This window comes from Trematomus bernacchii, unplaced genomic scaffold (assembly GCF_902827165.1).
Source record: "Trematomus bernacchii unplaced genomic scaffold, fTreBer1.1, whole genome shotgun sequence".
NCBI lineage: Eukaryota > Metazoa > Chordata > Actinopteri > Perciformes > Nototheniidae > Trematomus > Trematomus bernacchii.
Window position 1 is genome coordinate 9,033,885 of NW_022988098.1, and position 21,290 is coordinate 9,055,174.

At 44.0% G+C, this 21,290-nt stretch overlaps 1 protein-coding gene across 7 annotated transcripts in view; it reads left to right on the top strand.

The window, feature by feature from the left end:
* The window catches only part of LOC117475536, a 78,958-nt gene that overhangs the window by 5,696 nt on the left and 51,972 nt on the right, over positions 1-21,290 (top strand). For 3 of the 7 annotated variants that reach the window (XM_034121799.1, XM_034121807.1, XM_034121809.1), the window contains exons 1-2: positions 16,498-16,533; positions 17,127-17,325. Coding sequence is in view for 1 of the 7 variants with exons in the window: in XM_034121805.1 (XP_033977696.1) it covers positions 11,808-12,014 (207 nt within the window). In the remaining 6 variants the exon portion in view is untranslated. Of the gene's footprint in view, positions 1-4,865; positions 4,954-11,807; positions 12,015-16,497; positions 16,534-17,126; positions 17,326-21,290 lie in introns of those variants that run through there. The other 4 variants (XM_034121803.1, XM_034121804.1, XM_034121805.1 and 1 more) reach the window with 3 other exon arrangements.

Genomic DNA, 21,290 nt, shown 5'->3' on the forward strand with positions numbered 1-21,290 from the left:
CTTCTGATAAACAATGTGAATTTGAAATTTGATTGAATACTATAAAAATAGTTTCATAAGTCATTAACAACTGGTTTAAGTGTTCTACTCTAAAAGAGTCCTCTCCTACACAAGAAGCCATGTTTTGTATGGAGCTGGAGGATGCAAGAGGGTGGGTTTTAGTGAGACAGAAGAAAAGCGGATATTAATATTAATATTCCCCATCTAAGAACTCATAGCTCTGCCACCAACAGTGACATCTAAATAGAGAGAGAGAATAAAGTTTCTCCGACTAAGAAAGTAAGCAAATTGGTCCTCATGTGGTGATGCTTCTTATCTCCTGTTCGCAGTGTGCACACACAGCATCATATACATCAAACAAGGAAATAATGTAATCAAATTAGAGAATGAATGCATTCAATTTGAACAGTGACAGTGTACAGATGTGAATGTTTATGATGGTGTGTGTGCTGGGCAGTACCCAGCACAAGCTGTTGGTAATAATCTGTGGCTGTTAATGAATGTGCTCCCAAACTGTGGAGCTACAGGGCACCGGGGCCCATCTACAGCCGTGGCCTGGCCCTATACTTATCAAACAACCCTGCTGCTCCTGTAATATAATCACATTACTCTGCTTCTCACATAGCAAGTGCTTTCTCTACCACCTCATGGAGTCAAATCAACATAATAGATCTGCAATGAGCCTGCCGAGCACCGTAATGACGCTCAGCCTTGGGCTCCACACAAACACCAAAGCACAGTTTGAATTGAAGCCAAGAAGGAAATATGAAGGGATATTAAAGGGCCCATGTCATGGCCATTTCCACTGATCATAATTACATTGTTGAGGTATACTAAAATAGATTTATACTGTGCAATTTTCCAAACTCACATTGGTTTCGCATACAGCATCTCTGTCAAGCATGTGTATTCAGCAGTATTCACTTTCTCCACTAAACGACTCGTTGGAGCTCTTGCCCCCCCCTCCCTGTGAGCCTAGTGTGCTCCGATTGGTCAGCTCGGCCACTCGTTCTGATTAGTCAACCACCAGAGAGGCTGCGCCCATGTCAGTGCTTTTCCCGGCTGCTCTCAGCGTAACATCAGTCTTATCATGGCGTCGGTACAGCGGTATATTTTATATACATATATATTTTTAACTGTTGTTATAGAAGAGTGTGACGGCCTCAGGGCCTTTGTCTTACGATGGGGTGGAGCTGAAGAGGCTAATCAGCACGATCACGGACACCTCCGGACACAGTCTCTCTCCAAAGCGGCTGCAGGAAGACTAACTCTGCGATCCTCTCAACCACCTGTCTCTGCATTTACCACAATAAATGTGCCGTGGTTTTGTAAACTCGTGTATGTCTCCTTGTCTTTCCGTTGTGGCCTACGAGCTACTCTCATAACAAAGAGTAAGTTATTTTTACCCGTTATAAACTACTACTGTTTGATGAGAAATCAAATCATGGTTTGCTATATATGAATTCAGGGAAGAAAGGATAGGCCTACTAAGTATTTCCATTAAACTTTATTTTTAGAAATGTACAAAATGAACATAAATATACATATATACACGGTATATCATCCATTCCTCCTCCTCGCATCTTGCCTGCGCACAGTCGGTGCGGTGCCTTTTAGCACCCTCAGTAGTAGTAGAATCCCTTCCCCGTCATGGATTGTCCGCCAGGATCTGGCTGGACGAAATCAAATGCAAATCACAAAATATTAGAGAAACTTAGTTGTTTTAGATTCGTTAGTAGTAGTTGTGTAATGAACAGCTTGCCTGCTAATATGCTAACCTAGCTTTGTTTACCTTGGTAGCTAACACGATATGAACGTTAGCTTGGAGGAAAGGCAACTATAATGCAGTGTAATAAAACTACTATGAACAAAAGCTAGTGGTTCATATTAGGCTAGCAATAACGTGTTTATAATTGCAATCGTATACGGGTATTCTGCTACGTTCTGTCATACAATGTAACTTGCATGAATACATTGTTTTGCGCTAGCATACAGCTAGCCTCGTTAGCTACATGCAGTATATGTACGGTCACAATGTACGGTAAATCACAGTACAGTATACTGTATGAGTATTCCGTGTGTGTGACTGCAGACATTCTCCTGCCATGACAAACATGTAAGGCCATCTGCTGACATTGTAGTTGATATATTTAAACGCTAGCAACGTAGCATCACAAAAATGTTTTTCTGACCAAAACTAGCTCTAGCTCCGTGTGTTAGATCGCTACGCCAGCTATAATGTAATTACGTTTCGCGACTGACCGGCAAATCACCCGGAGTATACTGTCAATAGGTATTTTGTGTGTGAATGCAGACATTCTCCTGCTATGAGATACATGTATGCAAGGCCATCTGCTGATATTAGAGTTGATATATGGAAACTCTAGCAACTTAGTTAGCACAGTTAGCACTGTGTCAATGGCTTAGCAGTCCAACACAGTTTACACATTTAAACAGTCTTGTTTGATAAATACACAAATAACAATGCAAACTTACAGGTTGTATACCCAGATCTTCCCCTGCTCCAAACGGTCCAAACAAGCTGTGCATATCCGGCCTCAAACTGGGCAATGTTTTGGAAGCTTTCGTCTGTGAAATGCCGGTTCTTCGAACCTCTGGAGGAGGAACACGCCGCTGCTGGTGTGGCCATAGCTCTTCGGGATTGGTCCATTTCGTTCCGGGTACCGCATGACATCAGGCGGTACCCGGAACTAAATGGAAGACTCAAATGGGCAGTGACGTATCTCCAACGAGGCGTTTTGGGGAGGTATTTTCTGTGTTAGAGTTTTACTCGCTACAGGGTGTACTTTGAGGGTTTTGACTCTGCACACCGTTTACATGCATAAAAACCTTCATAACACACAAGGGGACGGGTAATAACCGGAAAAGCATGACATGGGAGCTTTAACATATGTGTGTTCATAAAAAAATGGAATTAGCTGTCAGGTCAAATTGGATGAATAAATGGTATGCAAGTCTTTGTCTGTTGATAGTGTTGCTCCCTCAGGATTATGCCACAGCTTCTACCTATAGTACATTTGCACAGTGCATGCACAATAAAACAACACTTATTTAACCATGCTCACTACTCGACATGCTTTGTTCTCCCTTAACCTTTCATCTCTGTATATTTTTCTCTTCTCCACACACATCTATCTTTGTAGTCACACTCCGAGACAATTTTCTTCCTCTCCTTTTTACCTCACAGTGTGCTGTATATGTCACACACCCTACTGCATGTTACAACATCTCCAGACTCACTTAGAAATACCACCTTTGTCTTTTTCTTTCATAAAGCTTACATTATTTGTACTGTTCTGTGGGAAGTGAATTCAAGAACCCTGAATCACATTCTCGCTAATTAGTAAATACAGGAGGTAAGTCTAGCTTCTGCGCTGCGATCTCTGAAAGGAAGGAAAGATTAAGGCATATTTTTTTTTAGTGAAGGAAATCAAACCTGAATGTTGGTGGTCTGCGCAACTTCTCTTTGATTTGGGGATTAGAGCTAAGGACTGTTCATCGCTGTCTTAACAATTACTCTGAGGCTAACGGAAGCCGACGCCGTTAATCTTCACGCGCTGGAACCAATGTAGAAAAAGGGTAGAAAGTCAGCAGAGCAGTTACAGGATTTTTTAGTAGTTTTTAGTAGAAATCTCCCTTACAATAAAGGCAGTAGGCCTATATCAGTAGGCCCGTGTGTCATCTCCAATAAATGGCTTCAACCATCCTTTAAACTCAGGGTTTGATTCCCACTCCTTTCTGTACTTTTGTGAATAGGCCACAGTAACTTTAGACTGTGACATGATGACCTACGTGGATGTTTAGCTTGTCACAGAGGCACACACACAGTGGACGAGGTGATTAAGTGACTGAGGCTGTGTGAGTCAAAGCAAAGCAAAGGCAGTTATTTATTATAGTGTGACAGTGACAGTGAAGAAACATTTACATTTTACATTTAAATCCCGCTCATGCGCAATTCATTTGCAGTCTCGACGCGGGAGAGTGTGGCTGTCTCCTCTCTGCTCTGACTGCAGCTGAGCTGCTGCGGGAGGCCGAGCGCCTGTGAGTACTATGGGAGGGCAGAGGGGCTCACGGCAGCACCCGCGGCTCGTTAACTGCTGAACAATATTTGAGTCTCCAAACACCAGAAAAGTCCCTAATAACACCATTACAAGTCGTTAAATTAGTCGTTAGTCGCTTTTGACAAAAATAAGTAGCCGGAGGGTTTGGAAAGCCGCCGAATTTAAAGAGAAAGTCGCCAAGTTGGCAACACTGCTAGTGGGTTGCCAGGTTTGCGCGCACGGCGCTATAATCACCCAATCACGTTTCGAAAAAACGAAATGTAATATCGCAATACAAAAACAAAAGCAAATATTTCATTTTAAAAAGTCAAGTCCTTTCAAGTCATCTGTCTCAAGCTTAAGTCAAGTCTCAAGTCATGAATACCAAGTCAAAGTCAAGTCAAGTCTTTTATCAATGTTAGTCAAGCAAGTCTCAAGTCCAAAAATGATGTCCTTCATCTTTAAAAAATAAATAAAGGAACACCAAGTTTGCATTTTTTTCATTATCCAAAGAAATCAGATATTTATATAAACACATGACGTACCGGTGACTCGTTGTTCTTGATGAAGCAGGTTTTGTGCCATGAGGTTGAACATACTAAAAACACAATTACACAAGAAAATTGTACTGGTAACATTTCTTGAGCATTATTTTAACATTTAATCACTGTGCATTTCACTATATAACAAAGAAGAAAGTAAGTCATTTAGAATCTAAGTTAAGTATTTGAAATTAAGTTTGTTTTATCGAAATGTTTATCATCTCAGAGTAGAAAATAAAACGGTGTTGTTTGACAGGTACTTACATTTACACGTAAAACCAATCCATTTGAGGCTTGAGACAGGTCCTCTGCAATCATGACAATTATCCAAAGAGGAAATAACTGCACTGGTGAGTTCATGATGACACTGTGGATCAAACATTGAACATAAACAAAATAAATATATATGTTATTTTAAGTGTGTTTGAGTGTGAAATGTGACCCAGATACTTTTAGGACATAATCCTTATGACAATGAAAAACAATAAGGTTGTCTGCTTGGACACCTTATTTTATAAAAAACACAAATTGTACTCTTCATTTTGAAAAACTCTTATTAGCATCTGACTAAGAGCAGTTGAAGTAGTATTGAAAGTATGTCCTGCCTAAATTGTGTATCTTAGGTCAAGGCGTCATCAACGCTAACAAGCTGACAGATATCCAACTTGTTTGCCATATATGTGACAAAGATTCCTCCCTTTACCAGTGTGTGAAAAAACAATGGTGATAGAGTATTATGAAGTACAACTTGCCATTTTGGTTCGTGGGGACAACGGAGGATCTCTCTCGGGCTCAGGGTTAGAAGCTACTTCCCAGGGAGCCTGAAATTGTAGCACAAACAAAAGACAGTGTTGTCACCGTGGTAGTGGTTTGATCTGACTTGTGTGCTGCAAAGGTTTAACAGTTATGGAGGTGTGCACATGCTGGATGAAGGCAATGATCTAATGTCTAGTCATGTCAACAGGTTGTAAATCCTCTGTCCTTACAAGGACTGCTGTCCCTACAAGACACCCTGTGACCAGACGGCCTTTATCTTTGTGTGTAGAAACCCGTTTCAATGTGACCCAAAGTATGGGGAAACGGAGCCCCCTTACCAAGACAATAGTCCTGGTAAAACAGCATCAATCTATTCCAGTCAGCGACACGCAACAATGTATGGAAAAACAATACATAGAAACTTACCATCTTGTCCCCTGATGCGTTTGTAGTTGTATGAAGTTCGGTCCCAGCCTCTCGTGTCCCACCACATACTTCCTGTAAATAAGTGAAAGATAGGCACGACTTTAAAACATTATCGACTCATTTCCATTCATCTATCAATGGGACACAAATCTGAACATTAACACGACTTTATTCAATTCATTAGCCAGCAATGAAAATAAAAAGACATTATTAGCCCCTAAATAACATGTTAGGGCCTAAAAGCAATTTATCACAGAGCAATAATTGATAAAGGTGGCACATAACTATCCAGTGCTGCTGTAATCACAGCCAATCAGCTACTAGAGAAAAACTCAATTTAAATCTCTCCCCCAACGGGTTATAAAATGGCTGAGTGTCCATATGGTCAGGAATGCTGAAACATGTGAATGTTAAAACAAACTAATTGTTACGGTTTTGTATTTATGTTTTCATTTTCCACCTTTTGTTTTGAAATGTTTTCCTCCTTGTGTCTTCTCTGTTCCTTCTTCCTGTGTTTGCCTTCCTGTCATTAGTTCCCCTGGTGTGTCTGATTGTCTGATTGTGTTCACCTGTTGCCCTTGTGTTTCTGCCTCTCTTACCCCAGCTGTGTCTTGTCTTGTGATTACCCCTCCCTGTATTTAGTCTTGTCTCTTCCTGTGTTCCCCTGTCGGTTCATTGTTGGTTTTTCCTGTCTTCCTCCATGTCAGTCACGGTTGTCTCTCCTGTCTCCCTCCATGTGGGTCACGGTCAGTTTTTTGTACAACCCATTTGTTTCATGCCTTGTTTTGATCAGCTTTTAAAATAAAGCTCGCTTTTTGTTACGAGACCTGTTACCTTTTTGATAGTCTGCATTTGGGTCCTACCCTTCCACGCCATCCTAACAGAATGAACCGACCAGCTTTGGACTCAGCAGACTCGGATCGTTTTGCTCTACAGGCAGAATGTCTTGGGTACTCTCTGGAGTACATTTTTTATACCTGGAATGGCGCCTCTTCTAGACGTGGTAGAGAGGCTGCGTTGAAGGAGGCACGTCAGGAGGTTGCTCGCCAGCCCTGGCTTAGGAGCATGTTGCCTGAGTGGCTACAACTTTTCACAAGTAGTCCTGAGGACTTGTCCGAAGCCTCTAACCCTTTCCTGGGGTATGACCAGGCCTGGGGAGGCCCACAGATCCTCCAAAGAATCTCTAGGAGACGCAAGACCAAGATTCCAGCCCGTGCTCCAGTGGTTCCAGCTCCATTCTCTGGCCCTTTTTTGGGATCCCGCCTGGCGTTTGGAGGTCCACGGAGCCTCCAGGGGGCCTCGGAGAAACGCAAGGTCGGGAGGCCGGCTCGTGGTCCAGTACCGGCCCACACAGCCATGGATCCGTGCACCAGTACCGGCCCACACAGCCATGCTTCCGTGCTCCATTACCTGGCTCACACAGCCAGGGTCCAGGCTTCTGTTCCGTGCCCAGCAGCCATAGTCACTGCTCCAGAACCGGACCTTACAGTCATGTTTCCGTGTTCCAGTGCCGGTCCACACAGTCATGGTACCGTGCTCCAGTACCATCCCACACAGCCATGGTTCCGTGTTCCGGTTCCGTGCCCAGCAGCCATGGTGCCTGCTCTAGTACCGGCCCACACAGCCATGGTTCCGGCTCCAGAACCGGCCCATACAGCCATGGTTCCAGCCCCAGTTCTGGCCCCAGCAGCCATGGTTCCGGCCCCAGTTCTGGCCCCAGCGGCCATGGTTCCGGCCCCAGCAGCCATGGTTCCGGCCCCTGTTCCGGTCCCAGCAGCCATGGTCCCGACTTCAGTTTCGGCTCCAGTACTGGCTCCCCGGCCGACGCCAGCCCCCCGTGTCCTGTCGGTGGTCCGGCCGACTCCAGCACCTCGTGTCCTGTCGGTGGTCCGGCCGACTCCAGCACCTCGTGTCCTGTCGGTGGTCCGGCCGACTCCAGCACCCCGTCTCCTGTCGGTGGTCCGGCCGACTCCAGCACCTCGTGTCCTGTCGGTGGTCCGGCCGACTCCAGCACCTCGTGTCCTGTCGGTGGTCCGGCCGACTCCGGCACCTCGTGTCCTGTCGGTGGTCCGGCCGACTCCGGCACCTCGTGTCCTGTCGGTGGTCCGGCCGACTCCGGCCCCCCGTGTTTTGTCAGTGGTTCGGCCCACTCCAGCCCCCCGTGTTCCGTCGGTGGTCCGGCCGACTCCAGCACCCTGTGTCCTGTTGGCTCTATGGCCGACGCCTACCCCATGTCCTGTGATGTTGGAGGTCCCGCCGACTACTCTTCTGCCGGGGGTCCTGCCAACCCTATGTCCTGTGCTGTTGGAGGTCCCGCCGACTACTCTCCTGCCGGGGGTCTTGCCAACTCCATGTCCTGTCCCATTGGGGGTCCCGCCGACTACTCTTCTGCCGGGGGTCTTGCCAATCCTATGTCCTGTCCCGTTGGGGGTCCCGCCGACTACTCTTCTGCCGGGGGTCCTGCCAACCCTATGTCCTGTGCCGTTGGAGGTCCCGCCGACTACTCTTCTGCCGGGGGTCCTGCCAACCCTATGTCCTGTGCTGTTGGAGGTCCCACCGACTACTCTCCTGCCGGGAGTCTTGCCAACTCCATGTCCTGTCCCATTGGGGGTCCCGCCGACTACTCTTCTGCCGGGGGTCTTGCCAATCCTATGTCCTGTCCCGTTGGGGGTCCCGCCGACTACTCTTCTGCCGGGGGTCCTGCCAACCCTATGTCCTGTGCCGTTGGAGGTCCCGCCGACTACTCTTCTGCCGGGGGTCCTGCCAACCCTATGTCCTGTGCCGTTGGAGGTCCCGCCGACTACTCTTCTGCCGGGGGTCTTGCCAATCCTATGTCTTGTCCCGTTGGGGGTCCCGCCGACTACTCTTCTGCCGGGGGTCCTGCCAACCCTATGTCCTGTGCTGTTGGAGGTCCCACCGACTACTCTCCTGCCGGGAGTCTTGCCAACTCCATGTCCTGTCCCATTGGGGGTCCCGCCGACTACTCTTCTGCCGGGGGTCTTGCCAATCCTGTGTCATGTGCCGTTGGGGGTTCAGCTGTGGGTCCTGCCAACCCCATGTCCTGTCCCGTTGGGGGTCCCGCCGACTACTGCTCCGCCAGGTTTCCTGCCAACACCAGATCCTGTCCTGTTGGGGGTCCTGCCGACACCTGCTCCACCAGATTTCCTGCCTACACCATGTCCTGTCCTGTTGGGGGTCCCGCCGACACCTGTCCCGCCGGGGGTCCTGCCAGCTCCATGTTCTGTTCTGTTGGGGGTCCCGCCAACACCTGTCCCGCCGGGGGTCCTGCCAACTCTGTGTCCTGTCCTGTTGGAGGTCCCGCCGACACCTGTTCCACCGGGGGTCCTGCCAACTCTGTGTCCTGTTCCGTTGGAGGTCCAGTCGACACCAGCCCTTGCTCCATCCGGGGTCCCATTGACACCAGTCCATGTCATGTCCAGGATCCCGTCTACGCCTGTTCCGTCGGCTCCGGGTCCTGCCCGGCCTCCGGAGCTGTCCCGTCAGCGCCTTCCTGCCCGTCCTCCGGAGTTGTCCCGTCAGCACCTTCCTGCCCGGCCTCCGGAGCTGTCCCGTCGACGCCGCCTTGTTCGCCCTCGAGCCCGGCCCCCTGAGTGCCGGGGCCTTCGCCCTCGAGCTCGGCCCCCTGATTTCCCCAGCCGTGGCCTTCGCCCTCGAGCACGGCCTCCTGACGCTTTCAGTCTTCGCCCTTTTTTGAACTCTGCCTTGCCCCCGGGCCGTCCGCCCGAGACCCCCTCCTTGATCTCTGCCTTGCCCCCGGGCCGTCCGCCCGAGACCCCTTCCGGGTCCTCCGCTGTGCCCCTGGGCTGTCAGCCCAAACCCGTCCTCCAGACCCCCTCCACCCACCCTGCTGGAATTTTTTGGACTTTTGGGGGTTTTCTTGGGACGTCTGGAATCCGTCCCTTGAGGGGGGGGTTCTGTTACGGTTTTGTATTTATGTTTTCATTTTCCACCTTTTGTTTTGAAATGTTTTCCTCCTTGTGTCTTCTCTGTTCCTTCTTCCTGTGTTTGCCTTCCTGTCATTAGTTCCCCTGGTGTGTCTGATTGTGTTCACCTGTTGCCCTTGTGTTTCTGCCTCTCTTACCCCAGCTGTGTCTTGTCTTGTGATTACCCCTCCCTGTATTTAGTCTTGTCTCTTCCTGTGTTCCCCTGTCGGTTCATTGTTGGTTTTTCCTGTCTTCCTCCATGTCAGTCACGGTTGTCTCTCCTGTCTCCCTCCATGTGGGTCACGGTCAGTTTTTTGTACAACCCATTTGTTTCATGCCTTGTTTTGATCAGCTTTTAAAATAAAGCTCGCTTTTTGTTACGAGACCTGTTACCTTTTTGATAGTCTGCATTTGGGTCCTACCCTTCCACGCCATCCTAACACTAATGGTGGTAGTTTACCCAGATTCTTTACTTCATTAAAAGTAGTACAACTACATTGTAAAATCTCTTTTCTAGTTGACGTCCTGCTTTTAAATTCTAGTCAGGAAAAGAACATACACATAATCTTTAAAATCTTCTTAAATTCCAAAACCATAAAGGTCTTCCTTCTCCACCATGATGCATTTCAACATCAAAGTCCATACAAACTGATGATTTATCTTTAAAAACCATGAGGAATGACAGTTCTCATAAAACACCATTCTCCTTTACTTCAGTTCTAAGTCAATGAGCAAAACAAGGAAACCCTCCTTAACCACTATAGACTCATCTTTTATCTTCTTGCTTATTCTATTCTTTTTCAAATTGTTTATCTAAGTTGTGTTACAAGCATGGTTAGTTTGTAACAGAATACAAAACATCAAGTAACTGTATTCAATCCGCGCTATATTTGAGTAAGTAAGTAATCTAATTACAGTTAATGAATATATTTTTGGAACACTTAAAGGAATTATTGGTGGTTTCCTCACAAAATGTAATCTTCATTACTGCCTGATCAGGGTGAGTTGAGACCCCAGAGAAGGAACACAGCAACCTCCAGCATCGGCAATCTCGGTAGGACCTCCAAAATGTTATGGAGATCCAGCATAACACAACAGGAAAGAATGAAACAGAGAGGAATCAATAAAACACAAACACAGATATAGCTGATAAGTAATTATTATTTAGTTGTTGCAACAAACAAACAATAATGGGAAGTACATCACCTGCTGCCACAGCAGCCAATCGCGGAAATGCCCCCCAGAACAGAAGAAACACAGGGCTAGATATACTTTTCTAAATGACACACGAACATGTTCCCCAAACATGTTTAACACACACACATTGTATCATGCAGCCAACCACACAAATGTCACATGTTTTTCTCTCTGAAAGCTATACCTGTATATGTTTAAACGTCATTATCTCATGATATCTTGAGGATTAGTTAACTAACAAAGGTTAACTGTTTTTATAACCCGAGGCCTTCTCTGCACTTCCTATACCCTCGGTGTCAGCTCACTAAAAATGAATACATCTATTGATAATTCAGAACGACCATTGTCTCTCTAACTGTGTGTGACCCAACTCAGTAACACACATCATATGGAATACCATGTGATCATTAATGAATATCATAAATACGCTGTATTAAACATTCTGCCATAACAGCTTCACTGTAAACCAGGGGTCTCAAACTCAAGGCCCGGGGGCCAAATCCGGCCCGCGATTTCATTTTATGTGGCCTCGCAAGAGCTTGCAAAGAATATAATACGTTTATTATACGGTTACAGAAGCAGGTTGCCCATAAACTACATGTCCCACAATGCATCTCGTTTTGTGACATGCGCACTGACGAGACTTGCAATTATTTGCCCTGGACTTCTGCTTTCAGACGTAGTCAATTACTAAGTTATTATCCTATCCGATAATAATCCAATTCAGAGGCAATAATGTAATATAATACATTATTTTATATATATATTATATATTTATATAGTTACAACCGGCCCTTTGAGTGCAACCTTTATGCTAATGTGACCCGCCATGAAATTGAGTTTGACACCCCTGCTGTAAACATTTCTTCCTCCTCTCTCAGATCGACCTGTCCTCCATCCTGCCGGAGACGCTCTCAGTTTTGGGATCTTTCCTCCGAAAGAACGAGCGAGTTCTGAAGCTCGGGACGCTGGCCTGTCTCACCTCGATCATCACGCATCAGGCTGCAAACATCAAACCTGCCGCGCTGGAACCGGTCCTGAGCGAGCTGCCGGGTCTGGTGGATGAGAGCGACATGCACGTATCACAGGTACACACACACACACACACACACACACACACACACACACACACACACACACTCACACTCACACACACACACACACACACACACACACACACAGACACACAGACAGACAGACAGACAGACACACAGACAGACACACAGACAGACTCACAGACACAGACACACACACACACACACACACAGACACAGACACAGACACACACACTCACACTCACACTCACACTCACACTCACACACACACACACACAGACACACAGACACACAGACACACAGACAGACTCACAGACACACACACACACACACACACACACACACTCACACTCACACTCACACTCACACTCACACACACACAGACACAGACACACACACAAGGACATGTTCTGCTGACCTTCAGGTGTATATCAGTATGTACTGTCTCTACTTTAAAGAGTCCTCCCCTGCTGATGTTCAGGGAGGCGTGTGGCGCAGTGGGTTGTCCGTAGGTGTTCGGATCAGGGGGTCACAGGTTCAAACCCCACTGCAGTCAGCATGTCGTTGTGTCCCTGGGCAAGACACTTCACCCCAAATTGCTCCTGTGGGGATTGCCCACAGTATTGATAAAAGCGTCTAACAAGTAACATGTAATGTGTATTTCAGTATGTAGTGTCTCTACTTTAAAGAGTCCTCTCCTGCTGATGTTCAGGTGTATATCAGTATGTAATGTCTCTACTTTAAAGAGTCCTCTCCTGCTGATGTTCAGGTGTATATCAGTATGTAATGTCTCTACTTTAAAGAGTCCTCTCCTGCTGATGTTCAGCTGTATATCAGTATGTAGTGTCTCTACTTTAAAGAGTCCTCTCCTGCTGATGTTCAGGTGTATATCAGTGTGTAATGTCTCTACTTTAAAGAGTCCTCTCCTGCTGATGTTCAGGTGTATATCAGTATGTAGTGTCTCTACTTTAAAGAGTCCTCTCCTGCTGATGTTCAGGTGTATATCAGTATGTAGTGTCTCTACTTTAAAGAGTCCTCTCCTGCTGATGTTCAGGTGTATATCAGTATGTAGTGTCTCTACTTTAAAGAGTCCTCTCCGGCTGATGTTCAGGTGTATATCAGTATGTAGTGTCTCTACTTTAAAGAGTCCTCTCCTGCTGATATTCAGGTGTAAATCAGTATGTAGTGTCTCTACTTTAAAGAGTCCTCTCCTGCTGATGTTCAGGTGTATATCAGTATGTAGTGTCTCTACTTTAAAGAGTCCTCTCCTGCTGATATTCAGGTGTAAATCAGTATGTAGTATCTCTACTTTAAAGAGTCCTCTCCTGCTGATGTTCAGGTGTATATCAGTATGTAGTGTCTCTACTTTAAAGAGTTCTCTCCTGCTGATGTTCAGGTGTATATCAGTATGTAGTGTCTCTACTTTAAAGAGTCCTCTCCTGCTGATGTTCAGGTGTATATCAGTATGTAGTGTCTCTACTTTAAAGAGTCCTCTCCGGCTGATGTTCAGGTGTATATCAGTATGTAGTGTCTCTACTTTAAAGAGTCCTCTCCTGCTGATGTTCAGCTGTATATCAGTATGTAGTGTCTCTACTTTAAAGTAGGGGTGGGCGGATCAATCCCACAATATCGATACTTCCGATATTACGTTACGTTTCAAAATATCGATACTCGAGCCAATAGGATCGATCCTTTTATACTTTTTTTTTTCTCTCCTCTCCTCGTCAATTTCATCAAAAACGATGTGCAGAGTGCAGACAAACACAAGTATATGTGCTCTTTCCTTCTCTCTCCACTGCTCTCCTCCTTTCCTCAAGGCTCGCGCACGAGCAGCGCGCTCCCTGCCTGAACTCCATTATCAAGCTGACTGACAGCAGCCAGCAGGACAGCAGCAGCCAGCGACTCTCGAGTGCGACACACGAGCATGATGGCTGAGAGAAAGAGGAGAGTCGTGTGGAGCTACTTCACAACTGGCAATGAAAACTCACCTCAGAGCCGCAAGTAATTACCGCTAGGAAATTGTTGACGGGAGGGGGTGTCTGTGTGTGTGTGTGTGTGTGTGTGTGTGTGTGTGTGTGTGTGTGTGTGTGTGTGTGTGTGTGTGTGTCTGAATGGGACAGAGATGTTATTTTTTCTCCGTGTTTCCAGATGAATTGAACTGTTTGTTTCTGCAGTTGAGGGAAACATTTGTAAAGCTTTTCATTTTAAACAAGATAAAAAGGCTCTTTGGCAGCTGTTACGAGGCTTAGCAGATACAATAAACCTTCTATGAGGAAGTACGGAGGAACAGAAGATAGATGGTCGTGAGGAGTCTTTTAAAGGCTGCCTTTTTGTGTGTACTCTTTCAATTTATTTGAATATTTGTATGTGATTACAAAAGCCTTATCACAGATAAAATTAGATTCTTACAAACGAATAATATTTAGTAAAATAAATACTTAATTGTCCATGAGAACCGTATAAAAAAAAAACACATTATTTACTGAAATAAATATTTAAATGTTCATGAAAGCCTCGTCTCTAATTGGTTAATTGATTAATGGACTAAGCTGACGTTGTATAAACTGTTGGTTAGTTTTATCCGATCCAAACCTGGAAATATTACGTTCGTGAAATAGCTAAAGCTGTTAAATGAATGTAGTGCGGTATAAAGTACAATATTCCCCTCTATAGTGGAGTTAAAGAGTAACGTAGCATGATAAGAAGTCACTGAATTGAAGTAAAAGCACTTAAAATGTACACTTTGTTTGAGTAAATATACGTAGTTACATTCCACCTGTATTTCCACACAAATGAACTTAAAGCCACCTGAGAATAAAAACTTGTTATGGTATAATAACTTCCCGTTTATATCTCTGACATCGGGACGTAGAGGATTGCCAGAAATCTTTTCCTCTTCCTCATCTTCTTCCTCTTCCTCTCCAGAAACTCTCCACCCTTCAAAGGTCTCACACACTCTTGGTGCCAACATGACTTTGTGTGTGTGTGGTGTGTGTGTGTGGTGTGTGTGTGTGTGTGTGGTGTGGTGTGTGTGTGTGTGTGTGTGTGTGTGTGTGTGTGTGTGTGTGGTGTGTGTGTTGGTGTGTGTGTGTGTGTGGTGTGTGTGTGTGTGTGTGTGTGTGTGTGTGATAACAGATGCATGCTGCCCGGGGAGCAGCGGAGCCACACGTTATGTTCGGAGAATCAATCCTTCCTCTTACAGGTCAACAATAATTGCAAAACTCAGGGAGGCATGAAGGCCTAATGAATGCTTAGAGAGCTTCATAACACATCACGGCTATTATACTTCACACACGCACACACACACAGACACACACACACACACACACACACACACACACACACACAGACACACACACACACACACACACACACACGACACACAACACACACCACCCCCACACACAAGACACAACAACACAACACACACCACACACCACAGACACGACACACACACACACACACACACACGACAGACACACCACAGACACACACACACCACACACACAGACAAGACACAGACACAGACACAGGGACACACACACACACACACACACACACAAACTGATAACAGATTCCTGAAACACTCCCCGACTTTGATCACACGCTTGTTCATTACGTAGTGCACCGTTAGACGTATCGATGTGGACAGATATAGGTAAGTGTGTAAGTGTGTGTGTGTGTGTGTGTGTGTGTGTGTGCTGTGTGGTGTGCTGTGTGTGTGTGTGTGTGGTGTGTGTGTGTGTGTGTGTGTGGTGTGTGGCTGTGTGTGTGTGTGTGTGTGTGACATTAATAGGATGATTGACATGTATGTTTTTTATGTGTGTATGTAACTTGCTTCCTTGCATTTTTCTCACACACGTAATTTGTTGCTTTAAGATTGTCAGTGACGTTCGTTGCAAATTGACATGCAAAGTATGTGTGTGTAAGTCTGTTTGTGTGTGTTTGTGAGGTTGTGTGTTTCCATGGCGACATGGTGCATGCAGTAAACGCTGTGTCTGCTTGTGGCAATGTTAATTCAACTAATATGGCTGAGTGGAGAAACACATCCAGCCTACTGATGAGGAGGAGGATCTGAAACACAGAGGAAGGGCAGGACACAAGGCTGCAAGGAAGGAGGGGATAAGGAAGCATGAGGAGGAAATGAAGTGTGCAGGGTGAGACGGGAACACATTGAAATAAAACACCTGAAGTACCGACTCAGCAACATGACTGAGCTCGGTGTGTTTTTACTCCAAAAATGCAATTTCCTGCACAGCCAGTATTCAGTGCATGTGACTGAAATGTATTAATTGCATACAGGGTGACATATGTGATGGATACACACTGTGTTTCAGGATTAAATCCCTCCATACTAGTTGTTAACACACATGGTGGTGTTAGGCGTGCAGATACAGGTCCTTGAAACAAATCATGTTTTTTGGTTCAATTTCAAAACTGTGGAGGAAGTTCTTAAGAGAAAATGATTTTTAATGATTTCATTTGTCTTTCACAGGCTGAGCGGTGCTCTGGTCAGTTCCACAGCGCTCTGCTCTCCAGTCTGCTCCCTCAGGTAACACATATATAACAAAAGACAAGAGGGAATATCATATCAAATGATATATGATCAAATCAGAATATTAGTAGCAATAATAGTTTTTTTTGATCATATTATTATATGTTATTTTATTGTATTTATTTGTATCAATCATAGTTAATTAAGTTATATTATAATGAAATGAAAACCTAGCCATGCAATAAAGTCATTAGGATAAGGAAAAAAGTCAAAGTCAACTTTATTGTCAATCTTTCAGTTTGTGTGTACAGACAGAGAGATCGAAATACCGTTTCCCACAATACAGAATACTATAACAAAGATATATGAAAATATGTATAAAATATGTATATCCTATATATACACAATCAACAGACACATTTATACATATGCACACATTAAGATAAAAGCACAACAATCAATATATACAAAATAACAGTCACTTCAATATCTTTGGGAATGTACAAAACAAAGTTTAGTATCTGAAAACAAAGAGTAAGCATCTCAAAATAGTGATGTTTTAATGAACTGCCTACCCACGTTGCATATTGGTTGTGAGTTAAAATAGACACCCTTCAGATAAACCTAATATCCATCCATCCCTCCGTCAGCTGACCAGCTCCAGGATGGCGGTGAGGAAGCGCTCCATCTTGGCTCTGGGTCACCTGGTTCCCTGCTGTAGCCCCGCCCTCTTCTCCCAGCTGACTGAACACCTGACCAATGAGCTCGCAAAGGCCCCGCCCGTTTCCATGGCGAGGACGTACATCCAGTGCCTAGCAACCGTCAGTCGTCAGGGCGGCCATCGAGTCGGTGAGATCTGCTGCCACGCTCACGTGATACTAGATTTAAGGACAACACATTGGTTTCCTGACTGAGGAAGGCCATCTCTGCACGTAGAGTAACAAAATAAAATGAAGACATTTAGATTTGTTGCCTTGTGATGAAAGACAAAGAGAATATTCTGGTCATTTCAATTAGAAAAGTTTAAACAATGAGTTATTATCTCAAAATAATGACATGGTATCTTGGTAATGATGAAATACCTCAAACCTAATGACACAGTATCTGAAAATAGTGACTTAATATCTAAGAAATAATGACTTAGTATCTTAAATGAATGAGTTAATATGCTAAAATAATGATTAGATATCTAAAAATAATTGTTGAGCTTCTCAAAATGATCATAATGAGACATTTCTCAATAATGACTCAGTAGTCTAAAGTACAGAACGCTTTTGCATAATGATTTTAAAGTATCTTTTTCAATCACACGGCTAAGTTATCATCTTTTTTCCCCCGTACCTTTTGGATATCAGTTTCCATCTCGATTACTAACATACTTTTATTTTGAAAAGATCTTCATTTTGACATTTTCATTCTCAATTTACGAAAAAAGTAATCTTGTAATCTGAAAAATACTCTAAAGTTCCACAAATGTGGATGTAAGTAGAGAACTTCCAGCACTGCCTTTCAGTCAGTGTTAGTCCTAATTTTCAGGTATTTGGATCTTAAAGAGAAAGTCTCATGTCTGTATCTAATAATGTACAATACAAAGACCCATAATGCATTGTTTTGTGGGTCTGTTCAGATTGATTGAGATAGAAAATGTAATTGAATCTCCTCGGCCAATGAGAAGTGATGTAAACACAATGAGAGAAAAGATGAATCCATTAAAAATAACCTCTTCTCTGGACTCAAGAGTCAGAACCCTACAATATTATCTCTGTATAGAAATCAAGGTAATTGGTCAAACATATCTTGATATACTTTATATTATTTGAGTTCTCGCCAATGATAAGTGATGGAAACACTGGTCTATCAGCAGGATGCCCTCCACTTTCCATCCAGCAAAATAGACAATGGAGCCCTCAAAGTGCTCCACCAACCCCACCACCCTTTTAAACAATTTATGATCAATAAAATAAAAAAATTAGCTCAAACTTGATGCAGAATATCTTGAAAACTGTTTATTTGATCCAAATCAGCTATTGGGTATAAGTAATCTTTGTACCTGTCATCAGTGAGAGGAAGAGCAGCAGAAGCCTCTTCATGGTGCTGCTGTCCGATGCTGAGATCCTCCGTCAGATTATTAAACTGGTCTCTACAGTTCGTTGGTATGAGTGTTGTGTTTTCCAATTACTGTCGTACCTTACCTTAAATCTTTCTACCCCCAGCTTTCTCTCCGCCCTTCCTCTTTTTCTTCCGCTAAGTAATCAAAGCTCCTTCCTCATTATATGTAGATTTTTTTTAGCGTTCACAGTACACAGGAAATAAGTTGTGAGAAAGAGAGACACAGACAAATACACTTTGGATTATCAGGAAGTCCCTGACATAAACACAACATGTCAGAAACTTAGAATAGATATTTTTTGTATCATTCCTCATTTGGTTAATTAAGAAAATCATCATCAGAAATCTGACTGGTCCCTAATGTGAAACTAATTCACAGGGTAATAAAATGACTCATGTTTTTTTATCTGTGAAAGAGAAGTTGGGGACTTTTTTAACCAGAAGCTGTTTTTAACGAGTACATTGGTAAGTAGAAAATTATAGTAATCATAACCCCCCCCCCCCCCCCCCCCCCCGCTGTGTATGAGTGTTTTGCAGCATTGCATCGGTCTTGCTATATTAAGCCAACAGGATATGACTGACATTGAATTTCCTGCAAAAACACTAACCACAAGAAACTGTTGCTCATTATGTGTCATCTTATACTTAGCTTTTCATAATTCAATTGATTTAAACACAAACAAACAAACACATTAAACATTTATTATTGTTGTTATATTTTCACACGGTCCTCCATTAGTTTTAAATGTTTTCTATCACCAGTTGATGTAGTACACGTTGGCCGGCTTTTTGCCAACAATGCAGCAGTGTACAATGTTTTACATTTTCCCTTTTAATGGACATTTTATAGCAGACAGAGAGCAGATTCTCTAAGTTCTCTAAGTTAAGTCAAGTTAAGTTTCCTAACATTGAAGTCTTTATCTGGTAAAGACTATTTTAACGCTCCTTTTCTTAAGGTGATTCTGGTGTAGTTTTATCCTATGCATACTCATTATCCAGAGTTAAGTTTTGGTTTCCAGTTGTAAAGAGCTGTATTCGTAAATCCATCAGGAATGAAATCGACTCGGCTAGAAGAAGTCTCTAAAATGCTCTCCTCTAAAAGAAGAACTGCAGTGCTCTGTAGCGAACCAAAACAAACAAGCCTGAAAACAATCCTATACAATGAATTATTACATGGGAAATCTGTGTTGATCCAATATGAGGACAGCTTGCTTAAACCATCTATAGGACCATCTGTTGGGGCTTCTAAAAGATCAAACTGTTGTCCTTAGAAAAATGAAACTGTGAACAGACTTGGACGGTTACAGAAAACCTCGAATCAATGATCACTTCCTGCCATTGGTACGCAGTGGAACGATATTTTTCTTCTTAGCGGAAGCAATACGATCATTTTTAAGTCAATTAATCATATTGTTGCATGTGCGGTTGGTTTAACAAAACAGACACACCTATCTGTTTTGAGCTGACACACTACAGAAAAACGTTATTAGCCACCCTGGAAAAGCTCAAAGATTGAAAGAAGTATTTTTATTTTATGAAGAATAATACTCTCTGAACACATTGCTGAATGTGTGTTTGGCCTAAAATGACATTGAGTCAAAGTGGAGATACTAGAAAGCTTTTACAACAAGAAAGACAATATGTTGGATTACATGACTGGTTGTGAAAATCACCTCCTCTTCCAACCCCGGTGTTCAACATCACAGTGTGTCAGTGTGAAGCAGGTACACCTCTCTCTGTAACTAGAAGGGACCCTCGCCTCATTTCAAAGAAATGCCTGCCTGGTCTTTCCTCATTGCTGCTCTGTCTCATCAAAATCGACCGAGGGGGGCCAGAGATATGGAAAATGCACCCAAATGACCCCAGAGGTGTTTTATTTTTCTAAATTAGAATGACAGAAACGATAAAGATACAAAACTTTAACATTCATGTTCACAATATTACTCAGTGTTTCCCCCACCATTGTCTTGGAGGGGCGCTGCGCCCCGCCAACGGAGCCCCGCCAACGGAGCCCCGCCAACGGAGCCCCACCAACGGAGCCCCACCAACGGAGCCCCGCGCCCCCCCTGAAATTCAAGGTGTTTTTTTCATATATAGCACCAAATTGCAACTAATCTATATCGACTGTCACTTTTCACATTGAACATGTGCTCTTTTATTAAATAAACTAAACGCTTTCATTTTAAGTTGTGAGTTTAGTGTTTTTGACCCTAAGAAACACTGATGCATTAATCAATAACAATAATCCACAGCTCCTCTCTCTGCTCCAGAGGATTTAAAAAAAATATATATCCCAATGTCCCCCCCAATCCCCCCCCCCACTTTATGATGTCCTAATGTTTTTTTGGCTTGTGTAACCATTAGACAATCAGCAACCAAGGTAACCCCCCCCCACCTTATCACCTGAATCTCCTCCTAGAGCACCATTGTGTTCTTTGTAACCAAATGTCTCTCAGAGGGGCGTGGGGAGGGGCTCCTTATTTTCATCTAAAGTAACAGACAGAGAATCAGCACTTTGGAAACAGGGCTGAAACAGAGGGGTTTATGGGATGCTACAATGATCTGTTTGGTGTTTGGAGCCAAACACTTCAAAGACATGTTTTGTATCTGAGACCTATAATATATTGATGAAAAACAGTATAATAGGAGACCTTTAACGTTTTTTACATAGATATGAGCCTTTTTAAAGGAGCCGTGGCTGTTCT